At 42.4% G+C, this 12,818-nt stretch overlaps 1 protein-coding gene across 1 annotated transcript; it reads right to left on the minus strand.

Annotated features, from left to right (window-relative positions):
- Positions 1-3,673: 3,673 nt before the first annotated feature.
- LOC123452312 (alpha-1,4 glucan phosphorylase L isozyme, chloroplastic/amyloplastic) lies at positions 3,674-11,115 on the minus strand. The gene is made up of 15 exons (XM_045128954.1): positions 10,837-11,115; positions 9,703-9,935; positions 9,514-9,615; positions 9,046-9,222; positions 8,657-8,932; positions 7,475-7,746; positions 7,233-7,350; positions 6,694-7,140; positions 6,434-6,586; positions 6,201-6,329; positions 5,890-6,126; positions 5,495-5,571; positions 5,111-5,297; positions 4,780-4,980; positions 3,674-4,090 (listed from the first exon to the last, which is right to left on the minus strand). Exons 1-15 carry the CDS (start codon positions 11,015-11,017, stop codon positions 3,974-3,976), a joined length of 2,907 nt encoding a protein of 968 aa, XP_044984889.1. The 5' UTR covers positions 11,018-11,115; the 3' UTR covers positions 3,674-3,973.
- Between the last annotated feature and the right edge of the window lie 1,703 nt (positions 11,116-12,818).

Raw genomic sequence — 12,818 nt, forward strand, 5'->3', positions numbered from 1 at the left:
CTGCAAAAGAAGATCTCTATAATTTTGAAAAATAAAACACTTTCATCCCAACAAAAGGAAATTTATTAATCTTGTAGGACTAGCTTATAAACATTGATGGGCAACATGGCTGACGAGCCGGATTCCCAGCCGTTCGTTCGTTCTTGCTCTTACCACACATGGCGCGCCCTACATCATCTATCATCGATCACCAACTTGCTACTGCTACGTGCTAGTAGTAGCTAGGTAGCGATGCTACGTACGTGATGGACAACAGTCCGGATCGATGGAGACGGGGACTCAGAAAATCATGGAGTCATTTTAGAGCAAATATAATAAAATGACATATATACGTTGTAAGACTCTAAAAAAATATGTTTGCTCAGTTAGAAAAAGGAAAAAAGAATGGGTTCCAGATTTACAGCCGGCTATAGCCAGGGACGAATTCAGAGGGGGGGGGGGGGTGGACCCCCGGGACCCCTAACAAATTGACTCTTCTGTTATAGTTATGATTATTGCAGTTAAAAAATTTCGCTTCATAAAAATTTTACCCTCTTTATGAACAAACTTGACCTCTCTATGCATGAATGTTGGCTCCGCCCCTGGCTATAGCGTGGACTTCAATTTCTTCGAGAGGGTATAAAATGTGGTATGTGCTGATAAAGTAGTACTCCCTCCGGTTTTTTTTACTCCGCGAATAAGATTTGATCAAAGTCAAACAACATAAAGTTTGATCAAATTTATATCAAAAAATATAAATATCTACTATATTAAAATTATATAGTATGAAAATACATCTCGTGGTGCATCTGATAATATTGATTTCATGCTGTGAATGTTGATATTTTTTAATATAAAATTAATCAAACTTTACAGAGTTTGACTTTGACCAAACCTTATATGCAGATTACAAAGAAACGGATGGGTACTTACTTGGAGCTAACTATATATATATCGACTACCATGTATATTGATTATAATGACATGAATGATGATATGTGGCTATAGCCAACAGTTGACTAAACGATGATCTTAGGTTTACGGCAGTGAAATCAGCGGAGACAGGGTAGTGAGGAAAAGGCTGACTGCTGCACGGCATGCAGACGACACATACGCTAAATTTTCGTTGTTAGGATAGAGTGGGGCACGGGAGCAGACAAATCCAAGCCCAATTAAGGGGCCCTTTTTCGCTTTTCTGCTCCTAAAAAGGCAGAGAAGACGTCGTCGGCAGATCCATCGGTGGTCCATAGGTGTCGATCCATCCATCGATCGGCCTCGTTATCACCCCATCTCTATCCAAGTATCCAACCACCCTTTTCTCTCTATTATATATGTGAATGCGTTTGTCTATATATCCTATGCTATCTTTGACCATGTCCATCATGCGTTTCTGTTTATATATCCCTTGCTTGTGATGTTGGAGAGAACATGCATGGATGTGTGGTCTTGTGGATACACGACCCGGCACGTCGGTTGATGATCGCTTGACGCTAGTGGAGAATCTGGAGTTGTATGTCATGCTAGCACTTTCCTCCTCTATTCCTTCTAGACGGGATGAGGACCGATGAGTGGTGATGAACTAAAAAGAATGGGAATGGCTACTTACTCCCTCCGTTTTGATATCGAGATGTTTTACTTTCAGAAATAGATGTATATGAATATGTTTTATTGCGTTTGTTCCCTTTCGTATGTAGTTCATGTTAAAATATTTACAATATATTATAATTCAAAACAATTGGTGATATATTTTTAGATTTTATTTTTTTGAGATAGCACTCTCCCTCTCTCCCTCACTCACTCTCTCACTCTCCCTCTCGCTCTTGCCCTCACTTCATCCCTCCCCCCATATCCACCACCATGAACCCAACGGTCCTGGAGGATGTGGGTCATTCATCTTTGGATGCTTGCTTGGTGACCACATGAAGTCCATGAAAGTGTGCTCTCGATTTAAGATAGAGATGCATAAAGAGGCAGACGTTGTGATGTTGAGGGCGACGAAGACGGAGTTGAAGAGGTTGATGCCTCACCCAGCCAAAGGCGTCAGTGGACATACTGTTGTGGGTGATGGATGAGGCTGAGTCGGTTGATCCAGGTCACAGAGCTAGACGAGCCAAGTACGGGTCTGTCAGGGCTCTTACTGATCAAGCTGTCGTCCCGATGGCGCCAACCACCATCGTTGTGGACGTCTGGAAGGAGGAGATGTTTCGACATGGAGTATGCTGGAAATGGCAAAGGAGTGAAGATGGTGGTTAGGGCTCCTTAGCCAGGATGCCGTGAAATGCCCTCCTTACAAGCCTCAAGGCTACCGCTGCTCCAAGCGCCTCAAGGCTCGTCGCGGCTAGAAACTACTGCTTGTTAGGTTGGATGTGAATGAATGTGAGCTTAATTTAACAACCCCCCCCCCCCCTCTCGAACTGCCCAATCTCATTCAAACTGCTTAAATCCCTAATCAGATATGCCTAAATCAAGTCCCAAATCAAGGCAGAGAGGTGGATTGGATGTCTAAATCAAGTGTTTCATGCGTAAATCTATGCAAAAAGGGGACAAAGTACTTACCGCCATCGACGTCGGTGATCTACGGGGGTGCTCGTCGTCCAATATTCGCTCCAATGCCCGTCGCCAGTACTCGTCGTTCAGATCTTGTGCTCACGACCGCTGGTGTGAGAGCGGATACGAGGAAAGTGAGCGGCGAGAGAAGGGTGAGGGGAGTTATGGCTGTGCTTCAAGAAATAACGCGTCATCTCATGCGTGCACCTGCATATGCCCACATTTATAGCTGGCCAAACGGGTCGGGCTAAACAGGCCGGCCCGCGAACCCGCCGGCATGGCACGCCATGGGCCGGACACGGCACGACTTAAACGGGCCCATGCCAGGCACGCAGCCGCCTCGGGCCGTGCCTAGGCCTGAAAGCTGGGCACGCGAACCGGCACGGCATGGTCCGTTTACATTTTTTATTTTTTAGATATTTTTTTTGTCGATTATATATATATATATATATACAACATATAAAATAGCTAAATAGACCAAAATCGATCAAAAAACTATCTAAAATAGGCCTAAAATCGTGCTTAGCGTGCCGACGGGCCGTCCGTTTAGCTCCCGTGTCGTGCCTGGGCCGAAAGGCTGCGTACATGAGCCGGCACGGCACGGTCCGGCTAATATTCGGGTCTGGGCGGGTCTTGTCGGCCTGTTTATGGCCGGGCCAGGCCGGCCCGGCCCGGCCCGGCCCGGCCCGTTTGGCCAGGTATGGCCCACATGCCTCGAGGTGCATGGCTTGAGCCTGGCTGTGAAAAAACGGCCGATTCAAACATCTCTTGACCAGAGGTGTTTTACTCCCTCGGTTCCTAAATATAAGTCTTTTTAGAGATTTGATTAAAGGACTACATACAAAGTAAAATGAATGAATCTACTTTCTAAAGCATATCCATATACATATGTATGTAGTCTCTTAGTGAAATCTTTAAAAAGATTTATATTTAGAAAACGGAGGGAGTAATATTCATGCGGACCAGGATTTTGATGCAACTCGGTCAACCAAACAGGCCAAAACTGCATTTAGTATGCCTGACTGCCCTGATGATGCATGGTACCAAACGTGGCAGTAATTTCTGCATTCTCACTTCAAAGCTGGGGTGTTTCCGCTTTGCACCCTCTCCGAAGAAACATGCTTCTACATGTGTGCGCCAGTGACACTTCTCATTCAATCATTTGCCATTTATTTATCATCACAGATACACCAAAGTTTGTTTGTTTGATGATTCTGCTCCAACATTATTCGGCGAAATTCGCACACTATAAGCCCGGGTGACACTGGCTAACCGGCATGCAAGTTTGTTAAAGATGAACTATCCTGCATGCTCTCAGCTCTCAGGTTCATGTCAGAGCTTGCATATGCCTATACAAAACTGGGCCCAACAAGACCCTCTCACTGAGGAGTGAGGCAAATCTGTGACGCCTCACAGACTCGAGGTTCCTGGAAACTGCTTGAATTACTCAGGGCATGATGACGGGGCTGATATCCCATATGTCCTTGGCGTACTCGTGGATCGTCCGGTCACTGCTGAACTTGGGGGAACCCGCTGTGTTGAGGATAGACATTCTTGTCCATAGCTGCAGGTAGAGACGGATATCATGTGATTAGGAGGATTAAACACTCCAACTATCTATCAGTCTATGTCTGGTTAGTAGCAAATTAACACTGTTAATCACACTTGAAACAGAGTGGAAATATCCATAGTGTACAAATGATAATCTAAGCCGTCTCATAAAATGTCGCCAAGCAAGAAAACCAAGTGGGTGAAGGGGAATCTGAACAGGGTGGTGCATTTTATACTCTCCCAGAAACAAGACTGCAGAATTCTTGGGAGACTCCAACAGAGGGAACCAGGTCCCCAGTTACACTGAATTGTTTCGGCCTTCTTTTCGAATTGAGGAGCTCCTCGCTCCAGATTTTATTTCAGAAAACCCAATAACACAAAGCCCCGCGGTGAGTTTAAACTTAATTGTTCCGTCAGTTTATGTTTGGATTGAAATGCATAGAAACACTTCCCTGAATGTCTAGCTAGGTTCCTTAAAGCTCATATATCACATCTAGCAACCGTATTCTCTGATTGTTTATGATGTTATTCCAACATACTAATAGATCAATAGATACTTCAGTTTGAATTAAGAAATATTCCTACAAATCAGTGAAATCGTTCATAGTGAAACACTGATGTCAGCCATCACATACCAGGAAGTCACACAATCACTGTGTGCATTTCAGTCATAAAAGAAAAGGCGTCAGTTATACAACTTACCTTCTGATCTCGGTATGCTTCATCAACTTTTTCCTGGCATTCAATGTAACTGGGAAAATCCTTGCCAACAAGAAAATAATCTGCACGTCCATAACCTTCATTTCCTTCCAAAGAACCCATTAATTCATCATAGTTGCTAGTCCCAAAGACGCCACTGCGGACGTATTCCTTAACCTCTTCAAATCTCAGGTCAGGCACAAACTACAAGTGCAAAGGAAGATGGTAAAGTTATGATTTTCCTTCAGATAAACTACTTGGGCGGCACACATTTGGGAGAGATCTTTGCTAGTTTGATCGTGGGCACGGCTATATAAACAAGTGTGGTACCTACCTTTCCTTCAGCTCTCTCTTGCCTCAAACCAGCGATTTCAGGTGCATGTGCACCAAAGAGGAAAAAATTCTCCTCTCCAACCTCTTCTCTGATCTCCACATTCGCACCATCCAAAGTTCCAATAAGAAGACAACCATTCATTGCAAACTTCATGTTGCTGGTTCCACTAGCTTCCATTCCAGCAGTACTGAATGGATAGTAATAGTGTTAAAAATGCACGTCTTGTACAGAAATAGAAACTGGGGTGGCACTATCCTGGTAAGACTCCAGGTATATATTAGAGCAAACAAAAAGGCACATGAAAATTTCCACATCAGCCAACTCCAGCTAAGATTCTTTCTCTATGTATTCACATGCTATGAAAAAGAGTAGCCAGAATATTACCTGATATGCTGGGACAATTCACTGGCAGGAATGAGCGTCTCAGCAACGCTAACATTATAATCTGGGACAAATACAACCTGGATAACAAACAAAAATCCTCAGAACTTAGCGTGTCTCCTTGTATTTACCTCATCTAGTTATCAGTAATATAAGCATCAGATGCTTGATAGCAATAAAAGGGTCAAAACAATTGTGGCTATATTGTTCTCTATAAAAATCTGTGGCTATTCAGTTTCTCAGTTTTGCAAGCACCGACATTACGAACATTCACTGCTCTGTTTTCTTTTGAAACTCTGAACATTCACTGCTTTTCAGTAACTCTAGTCGGAGTCAAATTGCCAGTGACAGAACATGAGAATTAAGAACGACAAGTGACATCAAAGACACAAATTTACCTTCAGTAAATCTCCAATATCAGGATCATAATTTACAGTAGCTGCAACATCTGTGATAAACTTCACAATCCTCTTTGCCTGCACGTAAGTGGCAAAAGCTTTCCCACCAAATATGCATACCCTTGGAACAAAGCTCTTTCTTCTATCTTTTGCACTCATTTCTTTCATCTTCTTGTAGCGGTAAACGATACCAAGGATATTTAGCAGCTGCCGCTTATACTCATGTATTCTTTTCACCTAAGTGTCCAGTACCAAGAGCTGAGCTAAACCATATTTATAAGAAAACACATGTTTTCTAGTATAAAATATACCTGCACATCAAACATCGCATCTGGGCTGACAATATATCCAGTCTTGTCTCTTATCAGCGAAACTACCTTCATCTTGTTATTCCTTTTAGCAGTACGCCATTCTGATTGTAGATCCTCATCATCAGCAAACTGTTACAGGATGAACACACATCAATGTAACAAGGCACAGGTAACATAGAAGTGAAGGAAGCATTAGATTACTGATTAATGGAAAATAAAACTACTGGAAGTACCTTCTTCAGTCCTGCAAGTTTATCAGTGTTCAGGATCCAGTCATCAGAGCCTATCCATTTTGAAATGATTGTACTTAATTCAGGATTACAAAATCGGATCCAACGCCTGGGGGTCACTCCATTTGTTTTGTTTTGGAACTTAGTAGGCCACATCTGGCAAAGAACACAACAAAATGGCAGATGGTGAATACCATACCACCTGACGATTATAGCAGCCATTGGAAAATAAGATCACAGTTTCCAAATCATCGTGCAAATACCTCATAAAAGCTATTGAACACATCTTGCTTAACAATTTCACTGTGAATTTCAGCCACACCATTAACTGAATGTCCACCAACAACACAGAGGTTTGCCATTCGAACAACTCTAGGAAACTGAGGATCGTATTTTGCAAATGGATCTAACTCATACTCAGGATCCTCCTTTTCTGCATCAGGAGCTTCTTCAGAGTCAGATTCAGCCTTTTTCTCTGTTGTCTCAGATAGAATGTTTTCCACCTCTTGTGACTCAGTTTTCTCGTCAGCTTCAGCAATAGACTCCAAAGATTCGACAAGCAACTTTCCCCTTTTCTCTTTAGGTTTAATAAACAGTTTAGCAACAGAGGCTGGAAGATCAACGTTGTCTAAGATCCTCATATCTTTAAGCTTCTGCTTTAACAGTGAAATATCTGCCGTTCCATATTTTGAGACGATGTTGTTCATCAGCTGTTTTTAAATCAATGATTAAGATAAGTAAACCATAAGTTGAACTACAGAGCATGAAATTAATTGTATAATATTATTTGCACATTTGTTACCTCCTCATCTATTGTTTCTATGATCTCAACATGTCGAGGTAGAAGTTTCTGCATAATGTCCAAGCTCCACTTCTCTAGAGCTTCAGGCAATACCGTGTGGTTAGTGTATGCAACGGTTCTACAAATGATATCAGAAAATCAGTACATAATTGAATGGAAGACAGATGAGGAAATAAAATTAGGTAAATAGAACTGGAGGAACAGCATATAACACATCAAACTGCAGTACCCTTCTGTGGTACCTTTCTGTGATACTCCAAGCCTCATTCCAGCTCAATCCCTTTATATCCATCAGTATTCTCATTAACTCGGGAATGCACAGTGTTGGATGAGTGTCATTCATCTGGACTGCAACTTTAGAGGGGAAGTCCTCCCAGTTGAGAGAATCACCAGCCCTCGACTCAAAACGAGAAATGATGTCCTGCAGGGAGGCCGAGCATAATGTATATTGTTGTTTCAAGCGAAGAATTTTCCCCTCTGATGATTCGTCACCTGGATACAATACGTGGCATATCTGGCATGATGAGAAGACCAATCACAAACTTAAGTTAGACATGATAAATTTTGTCCACAATGGCCACAAATGTAAGTATGACTAGAAGTTTATAACGTAACACACAAAGAAAATTTGAATATAAATATAATTAGATAGTACTCCTCAAGCTAAACAAATGAGGAAAATTGAACAATTTAATCCATGTACGCTAAATAGATGTGAGCACAAATCTGTCCAACCCGGCAGCTTCAGATGTCAGTACAATGCATCTTGTCCAGTCAAGTTGTTTAACTAGTTCAGATAAATGAATACTCGCAAACAGTGGCGGGTTTTGCACAGTTTGAGAGAACCACTTTTGAACACTCATACTTAATGGTATATGTGCACAATGCACAAACACTCAAAAGGTATAACAAAAATCATAAAGTAACGCTTCCATGAGAAAAGCTATTCTACAATGTGCCATCTACACACTACTGGACTGCACCTCGTCAGACTTATTTTTTCTTGACACACAGGAGTAATGTAGCCTGATGCATATGCTGAGATTAATTAACTCAGAATAAGAAAACACATAAATACAACCGAAAGAATTGCAAACACCATGTGAAGAAGTTATGGGTGTACAAACACTGTTCATTTTCATTTGTCACTTGACACAAAACATCTAACCATCAGCTTTTCTATTTACATGAAAATACAATAAGTATTTTCATGAAAAATCTAGTGACGACATTTGTACACGAGAAATTCAAATAGGTTTGTGTATATCAGTATATTATTACAATCAAAGTTATTAAAAGATTGACTGCACACATTCTAAAATGAAAACACAGTAACTACTAGCAAAACACTGTTTAGCCTTTGAATCGATAGTTATTGAGAGTTAATGGTTTATATTCAAAAAAAAATGTAGACGAAAGAATACCTTTTCAGCATTTAGATGCGCTTCATTGGCCTTGGCATGGTCCCCAGCATTAAAAGCTCCCAAATCAAAATTTTGTGATGGTACTGTTGTCGACCAAAGACGAAGATTGTTAGTAGTTTTAGTCTTGTAGCCAGGAATAGGAACGTCATGTGCCACAGCCTTGATATTCTCTCCTCCAATCCAGTGTTTTCTCCCATCAGTGCCTTCAACCACTTTGCCATAGAATTTCACAGGATAAGAGACATCATTTCTTACAATCTCCCATGGATTTCCCATCTGGAGATACAGCATCAGTTAATGGCAAAAGAAGCTAACATGCAGGTCATTAAAACATAAACCAACATAATCAACAATTCCAAACAGTAAACAAGTAGAAGACATATCACTACCTCTAGCCAATTCTCAGCTACCTCCTCCTGACCATCCTTTGTTATGATTTGCTTAAAGAGGCCATATCTGTACCGAAGTCCATATCCCCATGCTGGATAATTTAGGGTTGCCAAAGAATCCAGGAAACAGGACGCTAGACGGCCTAGACCACCATTGCCAAGGGCAGGATCTGGTTCCTGTTTCATTGTAATAGAAAAGTATCATATCCAATCTTAAGATTTATAAACTACAGGGCACTCTAGGCATCAATAAGCTCGTGTTTTGGCGTAATTTTATAGTCACTCACTCTGGAAAACGCATAAAGAATATAAGTCAGATGGTGGCCCCCAGGAAAAAAACTTCTTCTTTTCAGATAGTTTTTAAACAAAAGGAACTTGATGATTAATAATAAAATGTGTTTTTTAGATAATGGTTCAATGATAATTTATATACGGACTAAAAACCAATCTCTGACAAAAAACGCTTACCTGACTAGCAACATCCTCTAGGTTATGTCCAAGTTGTTTTAATGCTTCTGCATATTGTCCTGTTAGTTCTAGGTTGCCAATAGCATTTGTAAGAGCTCTTCCCTGCAGTACACAAAAAATAACCATATAACATCGTAACGCAGTTACCAAAAGGTATGAGATAAAGCTAAAGGAAGTATATTGCGAGACCTGCAAAAACTCCATGGACAGGTAATAAGCTTGCTTTGCATTCACTTTGTTGTAATAGTCATATGTTGCATTCCAATTCATTATCAGAGAATCAAAAACACTTTTAGCAGTTGCATGGTAAGCCTTTAAGGGTGAAGAGTGCTCTGGCGAGAACAACGGTGTGAAGTCTGCATGGTGCTGGATATTTGACGCGATGGCGGAAGAATCAATGGAAGTTAGCACGGCTGAAAGCTCTGAGTTGCAAGAACAGCAATATTAGGATCCGAAACCTTATAAAGAGTAGGTATTAAACAGTCAAGAGTCGAAACAAAAAACTGCATGGGATATTGTTTTCGTGTGAAAAATCTTGTACAAAATAGTAGATAATATACTGTATCACCATTTGCATTCTACTAGAACCCTCCACCTCTCTTTTTATCCATTAATTAATAAATGAAAGGGAGCTCCCATAGCCTTTTCATCAAAAAAGGTAGTCAGGTACTCAGGTTGAATTGTGCCATGTTTCATCGTTTCTGGTGAAAATAGTTTTTGCTACCAAATCTTACGCCTTAATTTAATAATTATAAAAACGATACCGGTATTCCAACCACCTTCAGAAAAAAAAGATGAGTCGGTATACTGATCCTGCTGGTTGCTGGTTTGAAGTGCTATACTGTCCCAACCACCTTCAGAAATATTGACACTGTATAATCTTCAGCAAAAATCTCATATTTATTTCGCTAGTTCAGATTTGAAGGATTTTGTTACAGCTACAGATACTAGCAAACAGTATATTAGCGCTTGCTGCAGCATCCACAGGGGGGTGGCTCTCCACGCATAGAAGAATTTCTCAGAATTTGCTACCATAAATACACATTCTAACTTGACGCGCCAAACTAAGCCAGCTTCAGAAACTCAGAATACATTCGTTGAAGTTTATTCGCGAATTTAAGTTTCCTCTGAACCCTAACAAATCCTAGAGCAGTACATTAGCAATGCGCGCGCCCACCCAAAGCTCCCGCGCCACCGAAACCCGGGAGCACAATCAGTCAGAGGATCACGAATTCACGGGCCGCACCAGCGGGAACCCAAACCACATTACAGCCGACCGGCATTCCGTGTCGTCGCTGCCAACGGGAGCGCGCGGCCGCTTACCTTCCTCGGTGGAGGCGGGGCCCCGCACCTCCCGATCGCTCGCCACGCTCCGCACCACGAGCCCCCGCCGCCCCCGCCTCGGCGCCGCCCCGGCCCCGGCGCCCACGACGAGCCCCCCGCTGCCTCCGGCGGCGGCGAGCGGGCGGAAGGCGGTGGCGAGCGGCGGCGAGGCGGTCGCCATTGGGTGGGGCGCCGGTGGTCCGCGCTGACGACGGTGGGTGTGCAGCGCGCGCGATGCGACGACGCGAGACTCACGCGGCCCGCCCTGTACCCGAGTGAGTGATGGGGGGCGCTTCCGAACTGGAAGGCGTTAAAAATATCTCTCCGTCGCCGTGCCGCGCAATGCTGGCCGCCGGTACGCGTGTGGGGACGCTGGCCGGTGGGCCCCGCGCCGGTGCACGGTGCGGTGGTGCGAGGCGTGGCTCATGTGCCGCTGTGTCAGGGAGCGCTACTTCCGTTGCAGCGCATTTCGACGGCTGGGAATTGCTCCCGTGCTGTACAGCTTTTTGTCGTGTTTATTGGACGGCTGGGAATGGCTCTTCCCCTCGTGTGATGGTTTAGGGGTTTTTTTTGTGAGAAAGGCAAAATGCATATATTTCCTCTGTTTTAAAATAGGTATCTTAAAGTTAGTATAACTTTGTATTAGAGATAATACAAAATTAAAACATTTATTTTGGAATTGAGGGAGTATTAAATAGCACAAATCCTCACAAAAACACTTAGAAATTAAAATTTACATCTTCATAGTTTTGAGAGGTGTCAAATGCCTTCTTTTTCCTACATCCACCGGTAGTGCCCCGTGAGCTAATTCGCTGCCGCCTCTGCACTTCCATCTCACGCCCTGTTTCTTTAAGAAGTCTTAGCACTTTTTTTTTAATACCAACTAAAAAGTCTCTAGTCCCTACCCGTTTCTTTCCAGGGACTAAATAGGGATTGGAAGTCATTAAATGACATGTAAAAAGACCATGTTACCCCTAGTAATGTACTAGAAGTTATTAAATGACATGATAAAAGTAGGGGCACTGTTGTAAAAAGTGTCAAAAAAGTCTCAAAAAGTCCCTCCCATAGGGACTTCTTCCTTTAGTTCCAAATACCCCCTTTTAGTCCCTAAAAGTCTCTCCTGTTTCTTTCACATGGGACTAAAAGGGACGTTTTTTAGTCCCTACAGCAAAAAGTCCCTGTAAAGAAACACCCCCTCAGTGGAATAAACTTGTTGAAACTAAGGAGCTTGCAGATGCAGTTGTCGAAAAGTCATCGATATAGACTAGAAGATATCGGCGACCACGTTTTGCATAACAGACCGCTGCCCAGAAGAATAAAACACGGAAGATGGCATATATTGTTGGAATTATGTCCTAGAGGCAATAATAATATAGTTATTATTATAATTCCTGTATCAAGATAATCGTTTATTATCCATGCTATAATTGTATTGAATGAAGACTTATATACATGTGTGGATACATAGACAAAACACTGTCCCTAGCAAGCCTCTAGTTGGCTAGCCAGTTGATCAAAGATAGTCAGTGTCTTCTGATTATAAACAAGGTGTTGTTGCTTGATAACTGGATCACGTCATTAGGAGAATCACGTGATGGACTAGACCCAAACTAATAGACGTAGCATGTTGATCGTGTCATTTTGTTGCTACAGTTTTCTGCGTGTCAAGTATTTGTTCCTATGACCATGAGATCATATAACTCACTGACACCGGAGGAATACTTTGTGTGTATCAAACGTCGCAACGTAACTGGGTGACTATAAAGATGCTCTACAGGTATCTCCGAAGGTGTTCATTGAGTTAGTATGGATCGAGACTGGGATTTGTCACTCCGTGTGACGGAGAGGTATCTCGGGGCCCACTCGGTAATACAACATCACACACAAGCCTTGCAAGCAATGTGACTTAGTGTAAGTTGCGGGATCTTGTATTACGGAACGAGTAAAGAGACTTGCCGGTAAACGAGATTGAAATACGTATA

The sequence above is a fragment of the Hordeum vulgare genome, chromosome 5H (assembly GCF_904849725.1).
Source record: "Hordeum vulgare subsp. vulgare chromosome 5H, MorexV3_pseudomolecules_assembly, whole genome shotgun sequence".
Lineage (NCBI taxonomy): Eukaryota > Viridiplantae > Streptophyta > Magnoliopsida > Poales > Poaceae > Hordeum > Hordeum vulgare.

Coding starts and splice junctions, on each gene's coding strand:
- LOC123452312 (XM_045128954.1), bottom strand. CDS start 11,017: ATGGCGACCGCCTCGCCGCCGCTCGCCACCGCCTTCCGCCCGCTCGCC. Junction 7,141..7,232: donor TAGAAACAATAGATGAGGAG/GTAACAAATGTG, acceptor ATTTAAAAACAG/CTGATGAACAACATCGTCTC. Junction 4,981..5,110: donor AAGAGAGAGCTGAAGGAAAG/GTAGGTACCACA, acceptor TTGCACTTGTAG/TTTGTGCCTGACCTGAGATT.